This window comes from Falco punctatus (genome assembly GCF_963210335.1).
Source record: "Falco punctatus genome assembly, chromosome: 18".
Classification (NCBI taxonomy): Eukaryota; Metazoa; Chordata; class Aves; order Falconiformes; family Falconidae; genus Falco; species Falco punctatus.
The window spans coordinates 5960745-5980359 of NC_137598.1; the positions used below are offsets into that span (position 1 = coordinate 5960745).

At 59.5% G+C, this 19615-nt stretch overlaps 1 protein-coding gene across 1 annotated transcript; it reads right to left on the bottom strand.

Moving 5' to 3' along the window:
• Positions 1 to 3311: 3311 nt before the first annotated feature.
• Positions 3312 to 18504, bottom strand: RAPGEF3 (Rap guanine nucleotide exchange factor 3). The gene is given in 28 exon segments (XM_080368896.1): positions 3312 to 4704; positions 5443 to 5514; positions 5604 to 5658; positions 5893 to 5957; positions 6107 to 6194; positions 6378 to 6428; positions 6819 to 6909; positions 6987 to 7168; positions 7254 to 7379; positions 7587 to 7684; positions 7812 to 7958; positions 8033 to 8114; positions 8250 to 8289; positions 8915 to 8997; positions 9091 to 9241; positions 9495 to 9573; positions 10181 to 10269; positions 10533 to 10642; positions 10824 to 10970; positions 11080 to 11156; positions 11399 to 11459; positions 11690 to 11774; positions 12013 to 12187; positions 12306 to 12427; positions 12596 to 12702; positions 13017 to 13070; positions 18037 to 18161; positions 18164 to 18504. Coding segments are annotated over 28 exon segments (3006 nt in total). The 5' UTR covers positions 18489 to 18504; the 3' UTR covers positions 3312 to 4585.
• Positions 18505 to 19615: the final 1111 nt, after the last annotated feature.

The window sequence follows — 19615 nt, forward strand, 5'->3', positions numbered from 1 at the left end:
TGCAGCTGGCTAGTTTTGTTAGTGCTGTGACAGTGCAGGGCTGCCTTTCCCCAGGGAGCCTCTGCAGCCCTGGGTGATGCCAAGGGGGAGCTCAGTCCATGCCTGGTGTGGTCACCAGTCTCTTCCCTGCCTGCAGCAGGGCTAGCCCAGGCTCAATTCAGGGCATCCCTGTGGAAGATGTTCCCGGATGGTGGGTGCTTTGCTGTATCCAGTGGGAAAGACAGCTTTTTTGTTGCCACAGCCAGGGGAGGACCAGTCTCCCTCTGGTTCACGGTCCTGGAGCATGTTGTACATGCTGACTAGTACACCCAAAGGCATGAGAGTAACCAGGCTGGAATAGCTCAGCATCCATTCTGCCTTCCAGGGCATCTTCATGCCACCTCTGAACCCTGGTGCAGCCTCCCTGTTTTCAAAGGGGTATTGCAATTGCCCCTGAGGCGATCTCCATCCCCGTCCCTCCCCTGCCTAGCTCAGTTGCTCACAGGGCTGTGCTCAAAACCGCATTGTGAAAATAATCCAGACCAAATTTACCATCCTTCTGGAGGCTGGTTTCAAACCTGCTGGTTTTTCCATTCTGGTTTGGAGAGCAGTACACGAAGGCAAACAGGAAGGAAGTTCCTCAACCAGTTTTGCTGTTGGTATTTGTTGGGGAAGTTCAGCTCTTCTACACATCTCCCCATCTCTTCCCAGCCATGGTCCCTCAAGGGCTGACCTCAACCCATCCATCAGGGAACACAGCTGTATTGTCTGCAAGCATCACCCTTCCTTGTCTTTCCAGGAAAATGATGAAGAGACAGTGCTTGTTGGTGCTGCATCTGAGAGTCCATCACAGGCACTGGCTGGTTCCTGTGGCTTCTCAGAAGCCTCATCACAAGCCTTGCCCAAAGCCCAAATGATGTATGCCAGCTGCTTCTCTGCCCCCCTGCCAGTGCACTGTGACAGACCCACTGGCTGGTCCCTTCTGGTCCACATCCCTCTGGTTTGGCCAGGCATTTGCCCGATGTAATGCCGGGAAGGCTCCCTGGCCAGAGGCTCCTGGAGCTTCTGTTAACAGCCCTGGGCTTTCCTGGGCTGCCTGCCCCAGTGGCTACTAGACAGCCTTGCTCCCGATGCTTTCATCACCAGAAGCAACAGGTACCAGACAGGGTCTCCCCACCAAGGAGGGGATTGCTGCCTGTGCATCTCCACCTCAGCAGGTGATAATTGATGTCCAAGTATCACCTGAGCCCAGGGGAGGCGACATCTAGCCTCCATGAGTGGAGCGGGCAGCAGCTGCCTGCAATTTGTCCTGCCAACACAGCAGCATTGCAACAGCATTAATTCCCCAGGGTGTGTTAGCTGGCACAGGAGAGCAGCGTTTGGTGTAATAAAGACCAGGTTTGGCTTCTTTCTCACCCCTCAGTCATTTCCTACCCTCCACTCTGGGCTGGTGACCCTGCTGACCTGTTCTCCCTGAGCGCAGCCTTGTTTTTCCTGGCATCTTTGTGTCACCCTCTGCTGAGGCTGCTTTTTGAGCCCATCAACTGCCTCATGCCCAAGCCAGCCTTTTCCCAGCTGCAGGCTGTGCTTCAAGCCCTATTGGGGGTGAGGAGCTCGTGTCAGCAGGGCTGGACATTGTGGATGCATGGCTGCAGTCATTGTCCATCAGTCTTGCTCCTCTGAGATGCCCAGGAAGAGCAGAAGCCGCAGCGTCTGGAGATGGAGCGAGTCCCGCAGCGCTCAGTGAGGGATCTGGATGTCCACCATGGAGGAAGACACAAGTGGAGCCTGCCTCTTCTTGCAGAAGGCTGCTTTCCCAGCCTTACCATGGAGGATGATGCCTTTTGCCTTGGGCTTAACTGGGAGTGTCAGCTCCACCAGCAAAGATGTAGGAACAGCATGTTAGTCCCCATTTCTCAGCCACACCTTCCAGAAGCTGCTGACTGGGTGTGAGCACTCCCCACCTGCTGTCCTTGCACACCCCCATGGTCCAGCACATCTTGTTCCCATCTCTGCCTTCCAGCTGTGCTGGACCTGCAGGCACCAAAGCCCTCCAAGCTCCTGGGGACCACCCGCCTCTCCTTGCCCAGTTCCACATCCAGGGAGAGGAGTGGCAGGTGCGCACTGGGCCACGGTCCGGAGTCAGTCATTGGTGACAGAAGGGCAGCGTCACTGGCTGTCACCGAGCCCTGTGACCCTGTTCAGGGTGCTGGACCATGAGGGATGTTGCAGGAAGGTGGTGAGTCAAACACCCTGGGGCTGGGTCCATGCTGCTCTTGCATTCCAGAGGGGATGTGGATTGCCAGGGGTGCTGGGGGGAGGGGGAAGCTGGGAGTCCAGGCAGCCATCCAGTGCCCAGCTCTTGCCCCTTGCATTACACCCTCGCCCAGACCTTTACTCATGATCTTGCTGGAGGAGGCAGCCATCCAGCCTCTCATTTTTGTGCAGTCCAGTGTTTTCCGTGAGCAGGGCTACCAGATGCTGAGCTTCATCCCCATTCCCTTCTGCCATCTTCCTCTCCACATCCCCCTGGACTCATTACCCTCTTCCAGAATATTTATCCAGGTTTTCCTCTCACCCTTGGGACATCATGGGGCTTCTGCAGCTCCATTGGAATTGCTGGTGGGGCTGGACCTTCATGCTCATGCTCCCAGGGAAAGCACAGTTTGTGGAAGATACAGGCTTGTGGGTTCTGGAGGTGCATGGACCATGGCGAGCTCCCCAACGGGATGCTCTTCACAGCCTGCACCAGGAAAACCAGACAAGGGTCAGTTTTTCCACTCGAGTGGTGATGCCTCCAGCCAAGCCAGCTGACCAGGCCAGCATTCCACCTGCAGCTGAAGAAAGGAAAGCCCCAGGATGCATCCACTGACCTGACCAGCCAACCTGCAAACTGAAGATGATCTGCAGGCCCCAAACATCTAGAAAACGTGCAACTCTGGGTTGACCCTTCCTTCCCCGCACATAACCTTTTTCATTTCAAGGCTCCTTAGGTCCTTCAGGGTAAACATCCTGGGAAAAGTGACTGTGGGAGGTGTGGGCTGCCCAGTTTGGGTCCAGATGCCAAGGAATCTTCATTTCCTCTCTGTTTTGCCCTGGCTTGCCTGGACATGCACACTGCTGGGACCATGTGTGGGGCTGGAGTTAAGAAACCTGGAAGATGCCAGGTGTCAACAGTGGTCTCCATTGAGCACGGCCACCCGCTGCCTTGCAGAGAACCTCAGAGCTAAGCTTTGCATTAGGGAGGACCTGGGGTTCCTGGGAGGGACATGGTGCTGGAGCTGCAAGGAGCCCACATCCCATCTTGTAGCTGGCTGCATCACTTGAAACATTATTTAGGTGTGATGGGGACTTTTATTTTAAGCAACCCATTCATCTGCATAGTGAGACTGAAAAGAGAAATTGATGCAGCAGTGCCTTGGTCCCTTGTAGCCCAGCTGTGCTGGGGAGGGGAGCTTTGGCTTGGGGCTTGGTGCTGCGGCTCTGAGGCATCCCGGCTGGGGCACAGACCTGCCAGGGGCTCCGAGCCTCCCCCGTGCTGGTACCCTGCAAACATGGGAGCTCTTAAGGGTCGTGATCTCCCTTGAACCCCATAGCTTCATCCAGGCCTGCTCGGAGTGTTGGGAAGGTCATTGCTAAAACTGCTCCATGCGCATACAGAGGTGCTCCGGAGGGAGGGATGGGGGTCCCCACCTCTGGGGTCCATCAGCTCTGCCTCCTTCAAAGCCATCTCCCCCAAATCCTGTTTGCAGCCCAGCAAAAACTGGTCATGGGTTGGGAACGGCCAGATCAGATTACCACCTCCATTATGAGGCCACCACAGCCTCCTTCCGTGATGGATGCTGTCCTGCCTCTGCACCACAGCTGTACACATCTATTCCTGCCCCCATCCATGTGGGGAAACTGAGGCACGGAGAAAGCTATGATTAGGCCAAGGTTTGGCAGCATGGGCTGGTTTAAGCCCCAGCAGTTCTGGGGTGGGGATTGAGATACTTTTCCTGCATCCCTGAGACTGGAACAGCGGACACAGCCAGCACCATCCATGGGACACACAGGACAGAGTGAAGGGCAGCCTCCCCTGAGGCTGTCCCCAGGATCTGTGGGGCAGCACAAGCTAGACCCTGAGCTCAGCCTGGTGTCTGCATCCCGATGGAGACAGACGTAGTGTTCCGTGCTCACAGGGATGCTCTGGCTTAAGTCCCTCCAGGAGGAGGGGGTGTCTTCCAGCCCAGCACCTCCAGGACAGGCAGCATCAGGGGGCAGCCATGGCTCCTTCCTCCCCCTTGGCCGGTGCAGGGAATGAATCCAGGCTGCTGCATGGAGAAGAAAAGGGAGTGCAGCTTTGCATACAAAAATACCTTTGTTGCTTACTCTGCTGTCCGTGGCCCTTGCCTGCCTGCAGTCCACGTGGGCTCCCGGCTGCCTCGTGGTGCCACCCCTGGTGCCACCCTGGTGACTGCAGCCAGTGGCACAGTCAAGCAGAAGCTGCTCTCGGCTGGCTCCTGTGCAGCCCTGTGCCCGGTGCTGCAGCGAGCAGAGCCACAGGGCTGCCCCCGCTGCCGGCACACAGGCTGCCCCATCCCCGCGCAGGGACCCCTCCGGCCCATCAGGACTCCAGGTCGTGGGAAAGCCGCAGCAGCTCCTTCTGGCTGTCGATGGCTTTCAGGTGCTGCAGGTACGCCCAGGTGGAGACGGGGCTCCGCATACTCAGGGACTGCTCTGAGCCTGCTGGGGAGAGCAGAGATCAGGGCTGAGCTCCTGCCTCTGCCTGGGCTCACCGACCCCCCTCCATTGACTCTGGCGCAGCTTGCCAACCCTCTCCCGTAACTGCTGGCTCATCTCATGGACCCCTCTTCGCTGCCTCTCACCTGACTTACTGACCCACTTCCACTCCTGCTGACTTGCCTCACTGAACCCCTCCATCGCCTCTAGCTCAGCTCATCAAATCTCTCTCTAACCTCTCCCTTGGCTCACGGATTCCCCTCCATTGCCTTTCCCTTGGCTCACGGATCCCCCTCTATCACTTCCAGGAACCCACTAGAGCTGAAGCAGCAGAGGCAAGTGGGGACAGACTTGCTTTATGGCACAAAGTGATGCCCCAGCCTGCTGCCTAATAACCAGAGTGCTTCGGGCCTGCTGGAAGCACTCTGTTACTCTCTTCAGCATGAGGAATTGCTGACTGGTGCCTCCAGCGAGCACCATGCCACCCACAGGCTCACACCACTTGGGAGAGGAAGCTCAGCCTCCATCCCTGGGTCTCCGAGGCATTAACAGCACCTGGACCAGCTTTCACCCACTGCAGCCAGGCTGATGCCCTTGGGACAGCCCCACAGGACACCCCTGACAAGGCATGGTGGGTGCATGCTCCCCTGGGCTGGCCTCCTCCAGCCCCACAGAGTTCCAAGGGGTGGGGGTCTCCCAGCATAGGGGTGGGGGATGCAGATGGGTGAGCCCCAGACGTACACGTGGAGATCCTGACGGCCCTGGGGTCCTCTGTCCGGTGAGGGGAGCGATTTCGCAGTGGGGAGAGTGGAGCTGCGTGTGGACAGAGAGCAGGAGTTCAGCTCCATCCCCGAATGAGCTGGTGCCTGGCCTCATCCTTGTCCCCACTGGGGAGCACTCACCATGTGCGTGGCCCCGGCAGCGCTGCAGGACACGCACAGTCTTTGCCATCATGTGCTGTGGGCAATGCACAAAGGTCACTTGCTGTCACCTGGCCCCACTTTGCTCCCAGGCTGGTAAAACACAGTCCCCTCCAGCTTCAGCGGCGGCTGCCCTGTGGCCCCTGTGAGGGGACAGCCAGGGGTCCTGGCTGCCAGGGGGGCTGCGCTAATGCCAAGGAGATGCTCTGGATCTGCATCCCAGGGGATGGGGGGACAGCAGGTCTGTGGGGAGCCAACCCACCCCACTCACCATCTTCTCAAAGTTGATGAGGTTCTCAGCCAGCGTGCGATTGCCCTCATGGATGAATGTCATGTCTGTGGGGGGGGATTTAGGGATCAGATTTGGCTTCCTGGTCCCTGGGGAGGGCTGGGTGCATCCAAAGGGGTCCTCACCACCCCGGTCCAACCCATTCCCACCTGCCCCCCCAGCAAAGGCCCCCCAGCTCCTAAGCAGAGACACTCACCTTTGAGGAGAAGAGGCACAAAGGGGATGATGGGGGGGCTCAGCTTGGCCACGGCCAGGCGATAGACCCTGTGGTTCCACGATGGGTCCTGGGGACGGAGCGGGACCTCAGGGCCGGCAAGGGACACAGCCCTGGCTGCTCCCTGCCATGGGTGCAGGGCAGAAAGGGGGGGCAGCACCTCCACAGCACCGCTGTGACCTTGAACCTTTTGGGAAGCAGGGCTAAACCCTGCCGGGAAGGCGGATACAGGGCGGGAAGAGGCTGCGCTCACCAGCATCCGCTCCAGCACAGAATGCAGCTTCCGGATCTTGTGGGGCAGCCTCTGCACAGAGAGCGTCACTGGCACTCGTCTCTCCTACCCTGGGGGAACCCCCCAGCACCCCTCCACCCACCCCATCGCACCTCTGCAACACCACCTGTTCTGGGTGCTCACAAGCAACAGGCTTGGAGCTCACTGCCACCCTGGTGCAGGGAATTCTGGCACCCACCCAGGTCTAACCAGACCCCAGGGCTGATCCTGGCCCTCTGCCTGGTGGGAAATGCATTCCTGTCCTTCAGCAGCTCCTGGCTCCTCAGAGCTTGCGGCTGCAGGGTCACCCTGGATCCCAGCACCTGGGCCACCCTTGCCCCTTGCCCAAGTGAGAGGACCCAGATCCATCACCGCAGCCCTCAGAGGATCTGACAGGGCTGGCAGCAGCCCAGCGGTGGTTACCTCCCAGGTCTTGGCCAGGCGGCTGACAGCTGTGTTGCTCACACCAAACATCACTGCGAAGAAGGAATTCAGGTTCTTCTGCTCCTTGAGGCTGTAAGTGGGGACAGAGTCAGGCGGGGAGACCACCACTGGCTTCGTCCTCGCAGGACCGGGAAGCAAGGCACTCACTGTGCAGCCAGCTTGATGAACTTGCGGAGGAGCTGGGCTCGCCTGCCCACCTCGGGGCAGAGGCACAGCTCTGTGGCCACCCAATACTGCAGCTCATTGAACCGCCGCATGACCCGCTCCAGGTTGGCCGTGGTTACATCGTGAAATTTCTGTGGCCCAATGATGTAGTGGATCATTTCCACCTACAAAGCCCAATGTGGTGGCTGAGGGGTGTCTCCAAAGCCGCCGCGGAGGTGTCTCCCACCGCAGTCTGGGTGCTGGCCCTACCTGGTGGATGCTCTTGAAGAGGTTCCAGTCGTAGTCAGTGAGGTGGCTGGCCAGGTCCTTGGAGCTGATGAGGTCCAGGGTCTCTGAGGAACCGACATGGGGGCCCAGCTGCTCGGGGTGGGGGGTCTGTGCACAGGGGAGGATGCCCGACCCCTCCTGCCATTAGCCACCACAGCAGAGAAGGCAACACCAGCCCTTTCCCCAGGAGAGAGGAGCAGGGAGGGATGGACACTCCCAACCCTGCGCGGCTATGGAGGCACCACAGTCCCAAACCCCATTCAGGGGTCCAGCCTGGTGCTGCCCATTCCCAGGACCCCTCTGCCCCATGCTCACCAGACTGTCCAGCTCCTCCACGCTCACGGCAAAGAGCCTCTCATTGAGCCCCAGCGCTGTGAACACCCCCACGGCATCCAGCTGCAGCCCCACTTTGTCTGCGGGAGAGAGGGTGGTCGATGCTGGGATGGAGAAAGGTCCAGATCCTGTCTGGGCACAGGGCAACCACCACCATGGCACAGTGGCAGCCCAGGCGTGGTGGCATCCCCAGAAGAGCCCGCTCACCTCCGGCCGAATTCACCTTCACCAGGATGTGCTCCCCATCCTGGCCGAGCTGGGGGGCGAGGGACCGCAGGATGTCCCGCACCGAGGCGTTGATGGGCAGCACTGTGATCAGGCATGAGTGGTCCGGTCTGTAGATCTCGTAGGGCACTACGGGGAGGTGAAAGGGCTTTAGTGTTCCTAGCCACCGGGGAGGGGACAGTCCCCACCATGCATGGCAATACCTTTGTCCTGGGCTCTTAAAGCACAACTGCTGTTCAAAACTGCTTCCTCCTGGCTTGTGAGCCAGTTCACTGAACTCCGAGTCTGTGGCCAAGGTGGGAGAGAGCAGGGACAGTGCCCCCCCACTGGCCACCCCTCCTGCTGGGGGTCCCCAGAGGGCAGGTGTGACCCAGCTCTCCACCCCCCCGCTGCCCTGACACCTCCCAGGGCCGCCTCTACCTTAGGCTGGGGAGAAACACTGCTCTGTCCATTCTCCAGCCTGCAGAGAGAGCAGAAGTGGTGTTAGAGCCCTGCAACACACATCTGTGCTGGAGACAGAACCAAGTCCTGCAGCCCCCAGGATCCAGGCCACCACTGAGCCCCCCGAGCATCCCTTCCCCACCAGGCACCAGGGAATCCTGGTGGTGTTTGACATCCTCCCCGTGACTGGGAAAACCCCACACTGGGGACAAGGTGGCCCGAGAGCTGCTGGCATGTCCCTGGTCTTGGCAATCATTGCTTTGCTGGCCAAAAGCTTAGCCCCCCCAGAAACATTCAGGTTAGAAAAGACCTTTAAGACCATTAAGTCCAACCATTAACCCAGGACTGCCAGGTCCACCACTAAACCATGTCCCTTAGCGCCAGATCCACGTGTTTTTCAAACACCTCCAGGGATGGTGATTCCATCTCCTCCCCGGGCAGCCTGTTCCAATGCTCGACCACCCTTTCACTGAAGAAATTTTTCCTAACGGCCAACCTAAACCTCCCCCGTGAGATGTGCACGTCCCTTACTCCAGGCACAAGGGGTGCAGGACCCAGGGATGTGGGCATGAGCAGCGGCACCACCGGGGGACAGAGCCAGGCTGTTTTGGATGAGGACACCCCTCCTTCCCTGGAGGACTCACGCTCGTGGCCGTCGGCGGTCCTGTGCTTGCTCCTGGACCAGACCTCCCAGGCGGGGGTCCCGGCTCGCCAGGTCCGCGAGGTTCTACAGGAGGAAGGTGCCCAGCAGTCACCGTGGGGTGGTCAGACAGACCCCTCTGGGGACACTCCCCTTGCCCCTTGCCCCTGCTCCCAGTACCTGCAGCAGGGCTGTGGTGCTGCGGTCGCCCTGCAGCAGCCGCCCGTAGAGCAGCACCCACTGGCTCACCAGCCGCAGGATCTTCCGACGCTTGTGCAGGGAGTAGGTGGCCTTCTCCTGCTCCGAACCCTCCAGCGGCTCCGCACGGAAACTGGGATCAGTCAAGGGCACCAGCACGGGTGGTGGGGAGCAGGCAGGGACCCCCATACATGTGCGCCCAGGACAGGATGGGAGATGGAGATGTGCCCTGTGCTCAAGCGCCTAGGGGATTTGGGGCTCCCCTGGCCAACCCCTGAGGTCCCACCAGGTTGACAGGGACCAAGCTGAGCATGCCAGTCCCTAGCTGGGGGTGTGTGGTGCAGGATGGAGCCCAGTCCGCCCCAGCTCCAGCCACAGAAGGATATTGGTGCAGCAGAGCTCTGCAGAGCTGCGAGGTCGGCATGAACACGGTGTAAGTCAGCAGAAAGTCCCCCAACAGGGTATCTGGAAGAGACCAGGCCACCATCACTGCCCCTTCACAGTGCCCAGTGGGTTGGGGACACAGTCACTGCAGCCAGGCAGTGTGGCTGGCTGGGAAAGGATCACCCGTGCCCTGCGTGGGGTTGGCCTATGTCTCCCCCATCGCAGTGACCATGCTCACTGCAGGTCTTTTTTTCCTCCTGAACACCGTGGAAAGGGCTGGCAAGGTTGCAGGCTGTGGGGGATGAAAACAAATTTTAAGGGCTGCACTAAAAGCGCAGTGCTCGCAGTGAGTTGACTCCAACGCAGCGGCTGATGACGCCAGCTTGGCAGCTCTGATTTGTTACCCGCTGAGGACATCTCCTGGTTCCTCTCTCGCCCAGTTTTGCTCCTTTCCAAAGGCAGAGGGAGATGGAGGAATGCGGGAGAGGAGACGCTGCTGGCTTTGGAGTTGCCTCCCTTTCCCCAGCTCAACGGGGGATTTTAGGGTGAGAGGAGGAGCTTTTGGGGTCGAACAGCAGGAATAAGGAGCCCCACTCGGTGCTGGTTCCCCCACCGGCACCCTGTTCCCAGCCCCCTGCCCATCTCTGGGGCGTAGTCCCTGGAGCAGGGGAGGAGACCCCCCACCTACCCACGGGGTCATAGAGCGTGGCGTCGAGCCTCATGAACTCCAGCAGATGCTCAAGGATCTTCTCTGGCGTCCCGGCCATCACCAAGTACCTGGTGGGCAGAGCACAGGGCACATCAGGGAAGGATGCAGCACCCCCACGGTGGGCAGGGCCACCATGTTGGGCCACGAGGCCACTTGACGCAGCTGGTCAGCATGGCCTGGCATCCCTGTTCACCCACTGGGGACGCAGCCCTGCCAGCAAACTCCGCCAAGGGAAGCCAGCAAGTGGCAGAGGAGGCAGAGGCACGGACAGCATTGGCTGGCATTGCTGCTGGCATGGCTGCAAGGAGGGATGGGGACAGGCTGCTGTCACCTGCTGCTCCGTGCCTCGGCTGGCTGGCTGCTGCCACCCTGCAGGTTCTTCTGCAGGACAAGCACCACCTTCCCGTGCTCCTTCAGACGCATGGTGTTGGCCTCCACATCCTAGGGAGAGAAACCAGCCATGAGCCCAGGTTGGATCCATCAGGTAATGCCTGGCTGGCTGCTTGCACCCCAAAATCCCATATGGGCATCAAGTGCAGTGTCCTCCCCCTGCTAACACCACGGAGGATGCATGGTGCAGCCCAGCTCGGACCCAGCACCCTGCAAGCCCCCTGCCCACCACCTTGAGGATGTGGTTGAAGTCCTGCTTGTCCACACGGAGGAAGTGGCAGTTGTCCTCCCGCAGGATGATGGTGGCTGCGCGGGGTGCATCATTCACCAGCGCCAGCTGCCCAAAGTCATCCCCCTCATGCAGGGTGGCCACCAAGCCCTGGGAGGGGGCATGGACAGTGAGGGACAGGGTGGGAGCCCTCGTCTCCCCACTGGGGGAGACTGACGTGGGGTGTCTGCAGACCCCTTCTGTGCAGGGATGCACCTACCTTGCCATGGGTGACCACATTCACCGAGCCCTTCCAGATGATGTACCATGATGTGCCTTTATCTCCTTGGCTGAACACTGCAGTGGAAACAGCAGTATCCAGCAGCTGAAGAGTGGGACCCTCCAAGCACCCCTCTTCAGCCACCCATCCTGAGCTCCCGTATCGGGTGAACACGGCAAGTGCTCTGGTCCCCTCCGTCCTTGCTCCACGAGGAACATCCACACTGATAGCAAAGACTCCAGCCATCCTCCTCAGGCTGGGGACCCTTTCCTGGAGGACCGGCCAGCCCCGCACAGCTCCTGGGGCACACGATACTCACGCACGGTGCCTGCTCTCTGGTGCGACTCAAACATCAGCACGGATGCCAGCTCCCGCTTCACCTGTGGCAAGAGGCACCTGCCATTAGGGTTACCCCAGCCCAGAGCTGAGCGAGGAGGGGACACGCATGGGCATGGGGGACAGGGTGGGAAGGGGGCCCAGGGACGCTCAGAGAGGGCCAGGACAGGATGCCCAGACAGGAAGCAATGGGATGCAGGAGGATTTGGGGACTGGGAGCAGGCTGGGGGGGGACACACATGTTACAGGGGAAGCAGGGCACAGCCACACTCACCGAGTTGGAGAGATGAGCCACAGCTTTGATGTGGAGGAGCTCCTCAAATATAAGCTCCAGCTCATCCTCTGTGCGCTGGGCAGGCCTGTGAGGGGGGGGCACGGCGTGAGCAGCCAGCCATGCCATTCTCCCCGCCCAGTCCCAAGGAGCAGACACCCCTCTCCAGGCATAACCCCTCTGGATGGGCAGCCTCTTTCTCTCCCTGGCCTGACAGCCGTAGAAGAGATGCTCAGGTTGACTCATCCACAGCAGCGCCTTCGGTACTCCAGACCCCCCTGGAGTGCGGCTGAAATGAGCCCTGTGTCCCCCCCAGCCCCACTCACGGCTTGCGCAGAGCCATGGTGAGCAGCGCATCAGGACCCAGCTGGGCTAGGAAGGCCAGTGCCTCCAGCAGCTCCTCCGCATCCCGGAGCCCAGCACCAAGCTCAGGGCTCAGCTCCAGCTCAGCAAAACGGTAAAACTGGGTTTCCTTGTCCTGGAAATGCCACTCCTGCTTCACTGCAGAGGGAGAGCACACGTGACCTTGGCCATGCACCCATGGGAGACCCCAGCAGCCATGAGTCCCGCCTTGCGAGATCCCAGTGCCACGAAGGGGGCTGTCACCCCCCTCCCTCACCATGTGTCAGGACACCTCCGTCCACCAGCACCTGGCAGATGCCGATGGCCTGGCTACGTGTCTGGATGGTGAGCCCAGCGCTCAGCAGCCAGTCCACCAGCTCCTTCCCGGAGCAGCACTGCCTGCAAGGGGAGAAGGCGTGAGAAACACCCCTAAAAGGGCTGCGGCACCCAGCACCCTGGGTGAACCCTGCCTGGGATGGGCAGAAGTCCTGCTGTCCCCAGAGGGCTGCTGGGATCCTTGGCAGCCCGCGGCACCCTCCAGCATGGCAGGGGTGCCAGCCATCCCACCTGTAATGCCGCAGGTGATGCTTGTGGTCCCGGATGAGGCTGGGGTGGGTGCTGGTGAGGTGGCTAAAGAGGAGCTTCCCGGCTCGCCAGATCTTCTCTGAGGATGCCTGAGGGTGGAAGGGGAAGTGGGGAGAGCATGAGTGCTGGACCCTGACTGCGCTGACACCCTGCATGGTCAACCATGCCTCCAACACCCCGCCAAGGTGCAACACGCCTGCACGCCCACCCCAGCACCCTGGCATCTCCATCACCCGCCCCTGGGAACGGCTGAGCCCAAGGGAGCGACCAGCCCAGAGCTGAGCTGAGGGGTCCATGATACAGGGGTGCTCTGGCCCCCCACCCCTCACAGCCTTCAAGGCATGCTTCTCTATCTCCCACCACCCCAAACTCATGTCGTTGTGGGTCTTCCCAGCCCACCCACCTGGGTAAGGCTGTGTCCATAGTCCAGAGTGGATTCAGTGTCCAAAAGCGGGGTCTGAAAAAACAAAAAAGAAGGGGGTTGATGGCTGCACGGGCTCTGCCATGCCCCCCTTCACCCCACACACCCCAGGAGGGCTCCTGTCCCCCCCAAAGCACAGTTCACCTTCTGCTTTTCACCAGGCGAGGAGGCAAGCATCCCTGCATGCTCACCAGCACCCACCTCCTAAAACAAAAGTAAAACCTTTACTCTGCCCCATCCTTGCTGAAAACAGATGTATACCCAGGGACCTAACCCCCAGAAACCCCCCGTGGTTATGTTTAACTTCAGAAAGGGAAGTGCATTCAAATGAGGGAGCTGGGAGATAAAAGGAAGTTAAAAGTAAAATCTTTGCGAACAGGGATCAAAGGCATCATATTTGAGACACGGAGCTTGCCACTGGAGGAGACTGACTTCAGAGAGACCTGGGGAAGCTGCCACAGCCCCAGGCGAGGGAGAGGTGTCCAGAGCCTGGGGGATTTCCTCCAGCTTTAAAGCCGGGTCCAAACAAAGAGGACAGAAAAGATTCCAAACTCTGGTGGGTTATGGAAACGGCCCAAGAAAGCCTTGGGGAATTGGAAGATCAGCTTGCAGAGGACACCAAGGACAGGACCCGTGGCCAGCCTGTCCCACTGCAGACGACGGCGAGCAAGAGCTCTTGCAGAGGATGAGGGTAGCAGAGCACCGTAAGTGTGCCCAAACCCTTCCCTGCAGGCAGCTTGCCAGTAGACTGGTCTCAAATCACAGCAAGGCCAGAAAAACTTAGGCATTAAATCCTGAAAATTCAGCTGTAACAAACCACCAGGACGCAAGGTCCCTGGCGCCCAGAGCAGCACGGCAGCAAAAGAGCCAGATTGCTGTGGGTGATGCGTAACCTGGCACTTCCCTTGGTACCAAAGAGCCGGTGAATATGAAGCTGTTTTTCCAAGGATTTTAGGGGAGGTCCTGGAAATGATGGACCAGCAAGGCAGAAAGTCACTGAGCACGTGCTGGGTATGGGGAAACAGCAGCGGGTATAATTCAAAAGACATGCCCAAAATAAGGCATATGAGAAGAAAACAGGCCTAAATTTCCCTCGCTCATGGTCAGAGGCTCTGAGTTCAAGCAGGAGCATGTGCTGGTGACTGAAAATGTGAACTACAGCCCTGACAGCTGTAAAAAATGCAAATAGTGGGATGGGTGTCAGTAGGAAGAGAGCAAAATAGGAAACCTCACTGGTCCACAGCACACCCAGTTCACCGGCAGTTCAGTGCTCCCTTAACCTAAAGGAGAAAAACACACGCTTTGGGGATGGAAAAACCCCAGGTACCCACTGAGATTTTTGCTCTATTTAACTTATATCTGCACGTGATGAGTTAATCCAATGCTGTTTTCTAAACTGGCTTCTCATTAATGACTTCACTCTTTACCGATCCTAAAATAGCATCCCTCTTTCTGGCTCGGGGAGTCCCTCCTGGAGTGATCTGTCATCAGCATCAGGAATAGCTGGGGACCGTCTCTGTCAGCAGCATACACAATGGTCTTAGCCAGGTCCCCACTCTCTGGGATGGACTGGCTGCTGACTGCCACAGCACCACCCAGAACCAGGTTCAGCTCCACTGGGAGTCATGCTGATCCCTGCTGGGCCATGCTTGAGTCCTCAGCTTCTCCATGACCACTCACCCCTCCCGGTTATCCCGCATCAGCAGGTGCTGTGTAATCCTTGTGTTAATTTTTCTCCCAGGTTTTCCCCTCAGGGAGGGGATGCTCCAGGTAAAAGCAGGGCAAAGAAGAGATGAGCCATTGCTCAGTCCAGCTGCAGCCCTAATCCTGGTGCAAAGGCAGCCAAGCTTCCCTCCCGGCGCTGCTGAGATGGATGAGGGCTCCTTGGCTCCTGCATGGCCATGGCCCTGAATAAACAACCTTTCATCTTGGCTGTGTGTACAGGCTGGGGAAAGCCGAGCACCCGTCAGACCTGTTCTCCACACACTGCCCGGCCAAGGCAATTAATGCACTTTGAGCATTAACCTCAAGACAGGGGTGAGGGCCATCCTTCCTTGGGGTGCTTTCACCTGTGCAGTGGTCACCTTGAGGGGAAGGCTTTGTGGTGTGTCCCCCGGTCTACTTCTGGCTGTAAGGGGTCTGCAGCACTCGGGCTGGCGGTGGATGTGGTGTGAACTCCACACATGGTGATATCCTTGATCTGCTGGCTCTGGGCTGGTTGGAAAGGTTTGAGCAACCCGAGCAAGAGGGATGATCTGGATGAAAGCCTCAATTAAGGAAGCCAAGGGCAGGAGTAATTAGCTGCAGAAGCATTCTTTGGAAATGAATTCAAGGACAAAACAACCTACCAAGATCTGATGGGAAACCAAAAAGCCCTGGCACCTCCTGGCCCAGGCAGGAGGGTGATGGAGGTGGACACCCACTGATGGGTGCTGTGGGTGCTCTGCTTTGCGCTGCCTGCTTGCCTGTCCCACACCCTGCCCAGCTCAGGCTGCTCCCTCATTTTCTCCAGCCCTTTCCATACCCTCAGGGCTTCCTCATCCTTCTCCAGAGAGCCCGAGCCAGCAGTTTGCAATTGGCTTAAGAGAGGTTTGGGGAGCAGACGGAAAACAAGCAGCTCTGTGAATGCAGCAGGTCCCTGGGGACACTCCGACTTGGCCATGCTGCCACTGAGGCTGGGACACTGTGACTTACTCACTCTGCAAACCTTCCTGAGCCTCGTGACTGCCCTGTGGAACAGGAAACCTGCCGGCAATTGCAGAGCAAATGTTTACAAACAGGAGCTGGGCTGTGGCCATGACATGGAGTTATCTCCCATGGGACCCGGGGTCCCATTTCACCCCCTTGGGTACAAGTGAAAGCTGCTCCGGTCCTCAAAAAGCCTCTTCTGTCACCCTGTAAGTAAGGCCTGTCCTTGAGGCAGAGAGCCACGGTCCTGCTCCAAGCCACGCTCACAAGGACACTGAAAGAGACTTGCAAAAACCCTGCCCAAAGATGACAGCTTGGAGAGATTTCTCCCTCCTGAGGTTTCCTCATTGACAGATCAGCTCTGAAACACATGGAAAATCTCACAGCTGGCCCCCAAAATCCCTTCCCGAAGCATCCTTGCTCCCCAGGTAACAGGTCCAGACCCACAGGATGACCTCCCCACCCTCACCCCCTGCCTAATTGTCACAGCATTGTGGCCGCCGTTTCCAAACAGCTTCCTAAGGAGTCACCTCTTTCCATCTTCCTGCTTATGGGACACGCGGGCACTGAGATCCTGCCTGTCTCCAGAAATCCGGCGGGCAGCTGGCCAAGACCAGCAGCGACTGTTCTGTGCTCACACGCTGCTTTTGTTTGGGATCCCAAGGAAAACAACAGGAGTTATTTCAGGCTTTACAGCTCCAGAGAAAGTCCTCGCCCATCCGCAGCCTCAAAAGGCATGGCAGCCAGCCAGGGGCTTGCTGTCCCCCCAGGAGCCTTGTTGGGGAGGGGGGCTCAGGGGACCTGCTCTGTCCCCTCTGTCCCCTCCACGGACGCAGTGAGAACTGGCACAATGGCACTTGTATTCGAGGAAGGGTGAAGGACAGAGCTGCTTGGGGATGCCGGGCTGCAATGTCCTGCTGATGCTAGGGGACAGGAGCCTGGGCTGGAGCCTCACAGCAAGCAATAGAACTGGGAGGGATTTGCTGGCACTGGGATCTGGCAAACAGGTCTCCAGGAGGGATGAGACAGAGCCAGGGTGCAAGGAGGAGTTTCCAGGAGCCACAGGCTTGCAGCAATGGGGACAAGGGACAATATAGTTGCCCCAAGGCACAGCCAGATGGTTCCCTACTCTTCACGTCTCCTGTATCAGCCCCAAGGAGCGGGTGCACTGGGAGTACTTGCAAAAAAGTGGGGAAAACACCCCCCTTCCCTACAGAGATAGATCCACAAACAGCTGGTGGTTGCCCCCACGCACATGAAACCACTCGGGGAGGGGGCACTCCTGCCACACTTTGTGTGCCACCGTGCTGCCAGATTTTGTCAGATTTATCCTAGGCTGGCAGTTTAGCACAGTACTGCTCCAGCCTGCTGCTTTCCCAGCCTCCCTGGCTTTTTGCCACTCAAGAAAACTCTCCCAGAATTAAGTTCCTAGAAGTTATGGGGAGAAAAAATATCAGGAAGAAGGGGAAAAGAGAGGAAAGCTTTCTTATTTGTGAAGAAGCTTGTGTGCTGTATGGAAATACTGAAAAGGGGGTTGTTTCCTTAAAGTAATTTCACTTTTTTCCTTAAAAACATTTGCCCCAGGTCAAGCAGTGCGGGAAGGGGAAGGTCATGAAGCTCAGCTAGGGCAGGTGAACAGGCTCCAGGTCACATCCCAGTCCAAAGGGGACAGCAAGAGGCCGAGAGCAGGGATCGAGTGCCTTGGTACCCAGAGATCCCCAGCAGCTCCTGGCCAGGGGACAGCACGGATCTGGGGAGGGAGGACAATGCCGAGCATCGTCCCACTGCCAAGACAGAAGTTTCTCCTGCAGAAACAGCCCGACCTGGCGGGGAGGGAATGTTTTGAAGCCAGCGCGCCACAGGGCCGCGGGGAAGGGCTCCCCTGCTCCCAGGCTCGGGCCGGGGTGCACTGCCCGGTGGCCCCGCGCTGGCCCGCGGTAGCCCTGGGCTGGCTTCACGCCTGGCTGCGGCGAGGGGAGCAGGGCGCGGGTCGCAGACCACAGCCCCCTGCCCGGCCGGCTGCGGGGCAGGAGATGGGTTAAGCCCGGCCAAGCCATGCTCTGGTAGGGGGCTGGCGGCAGTGAGAAACCGGGGGGACCCCACTTGCCCTTTGCGGGGGCTCCACCAAACCCCGTTTCCTGAAGCCCTGCGGCCGGCCAAGTGCAGACCCCGGGGCGAGGAGGGATGCTTGAGAGGGTCGGTGGGGAAAGCTGGCAGCGGAGGGGCCTCCCTGCCTCGGGGGGCATCCCCCGGGGGGCATCCCCCGGGGCTCTCGGTGGTGCCGGGGTCCCCCTCCCGCCTCCCCCGTACTCACCCAGCGGATGCCCTGGATGCGGGGCAAGCTGCCCCCCTCGCCCTCCAGCCGGATCTCGTAGCTGGAGCTCCGGAACAAGTGCATCTTCTTGAAGAGCACCGAGAGCCGGCTACCGTCAACGCCGGGCCCCCCGGAGGGGGCGGAGGGGGCCGAGCAGCACCGCCCCCGGGCTCCAGCCCGGCTCGCCGTACTCCCTGCCAGCTCCGGGCTACCGGCGCCCGCGGGCCCCGCCACGCCACCTCCCCGGCCCCGCGCACCTTCATGCGGCGGCGGCGCAGCGGGGAGAGGCCATGGCGGCCGCAGCCCGGGGCTGCTCCGGCGGCGGCGGCTCCGCGGTGCTGCGCGGGGCGGGCCGGGCCGGGCTGGGCGCGCTCCGCCCCAGAGCGGGGCTGGGACCGCGGCCGGGGCAGCCCCCCAGCCCCGCCCCGTCCCACCTGGGCTTTTGGGGACATGGGGACACTCCCCTCCCCCCTCCCCCCCCGAGCGTCCCGGCTGTCCCGGGCGGGGGGGCTGCCCCTGACCGCCCCCCGCGGGAGTCCCCGTCCAGCTGAGCCCCGTGCGTTCCCCCAGGCCAGTCCCCGGGGATCCGGGTCTCCCGGGGAGCCACTGTGCCCCACCGAGACCCCGGGGATTGGGGGGTCCCCAGGAGCCACTGTGCTTCCCACCGAGACCCTGGGGATCAGGGAGTTTCAGGGAGCCCCAGCGCACCCCACTGAGACCCCGGGGATCGGGGGGTCCCCAGGAGACACTGTGCACCCTATGGAGACCCCAGGGATCAGGGGGTCTCCAGGAAACCCTGCACACCCCACTGAGACCCTGGGCATCGTGCTGTCTATAGCAGCCCCTGCACTTGCTCTGTGCACCCCACTGAGACCCTGGGGATTGGGGAACCACAGGGCCCAGCATGGTTTGGGGAGAACAGGGCACAGAGGTGCTGGAAAGTGGGAGGTGATTTATACTGGGGAGGTGGTCCCCACCCTCTGACTGGGAAGGACAGAGGAGCAGACCTGGAGCGTGGCCCAGAGGTCCTGGGAGTGCTTGTGCTGGGGCTTTTGGCTAAAAAGAAAGGGGTTTCTGCCAAAAGGAGCTTTTACTTTTGAAATAAATCCTATGTTTTTATTTAAAAAAGACGACTTAAAAATGTATATATTTAAATAAGCCCCCACCCCAACCAGCAAAGTGATGAGAAATGTCAACTGGATGCAAACAGTTTGGATAGGCATCCTTGGTGCGCTCCTGCTTTGTCTCTTGATCAGACACCCCAGGGACTTTGGGGGTCACGTCAAGCTCCCCGGGACAGTCACTTCTTGGGGCCACCCCACGTGGGCCTGGGGAGATAGAATCTCCCGGTGTGGCCTTGGGCAAATCCAGGAGCAGTCATGCGGGACAGGGACAGCAATCCTTCCTCCCACCATCTGCTTCTCCTGCGAGTGCTCAGAGGCAGCAAAGGCATTTTCCTGGAGACCTTGAAGCTTCAGGTGCCGCAGGCACTGCGCTCTGCTGCCAGTGGGATCACGCCAACCACCCATGCACCATGATGGCGCTGAAGAGTCTCGCACTGAGATCTGTCACCACCGAC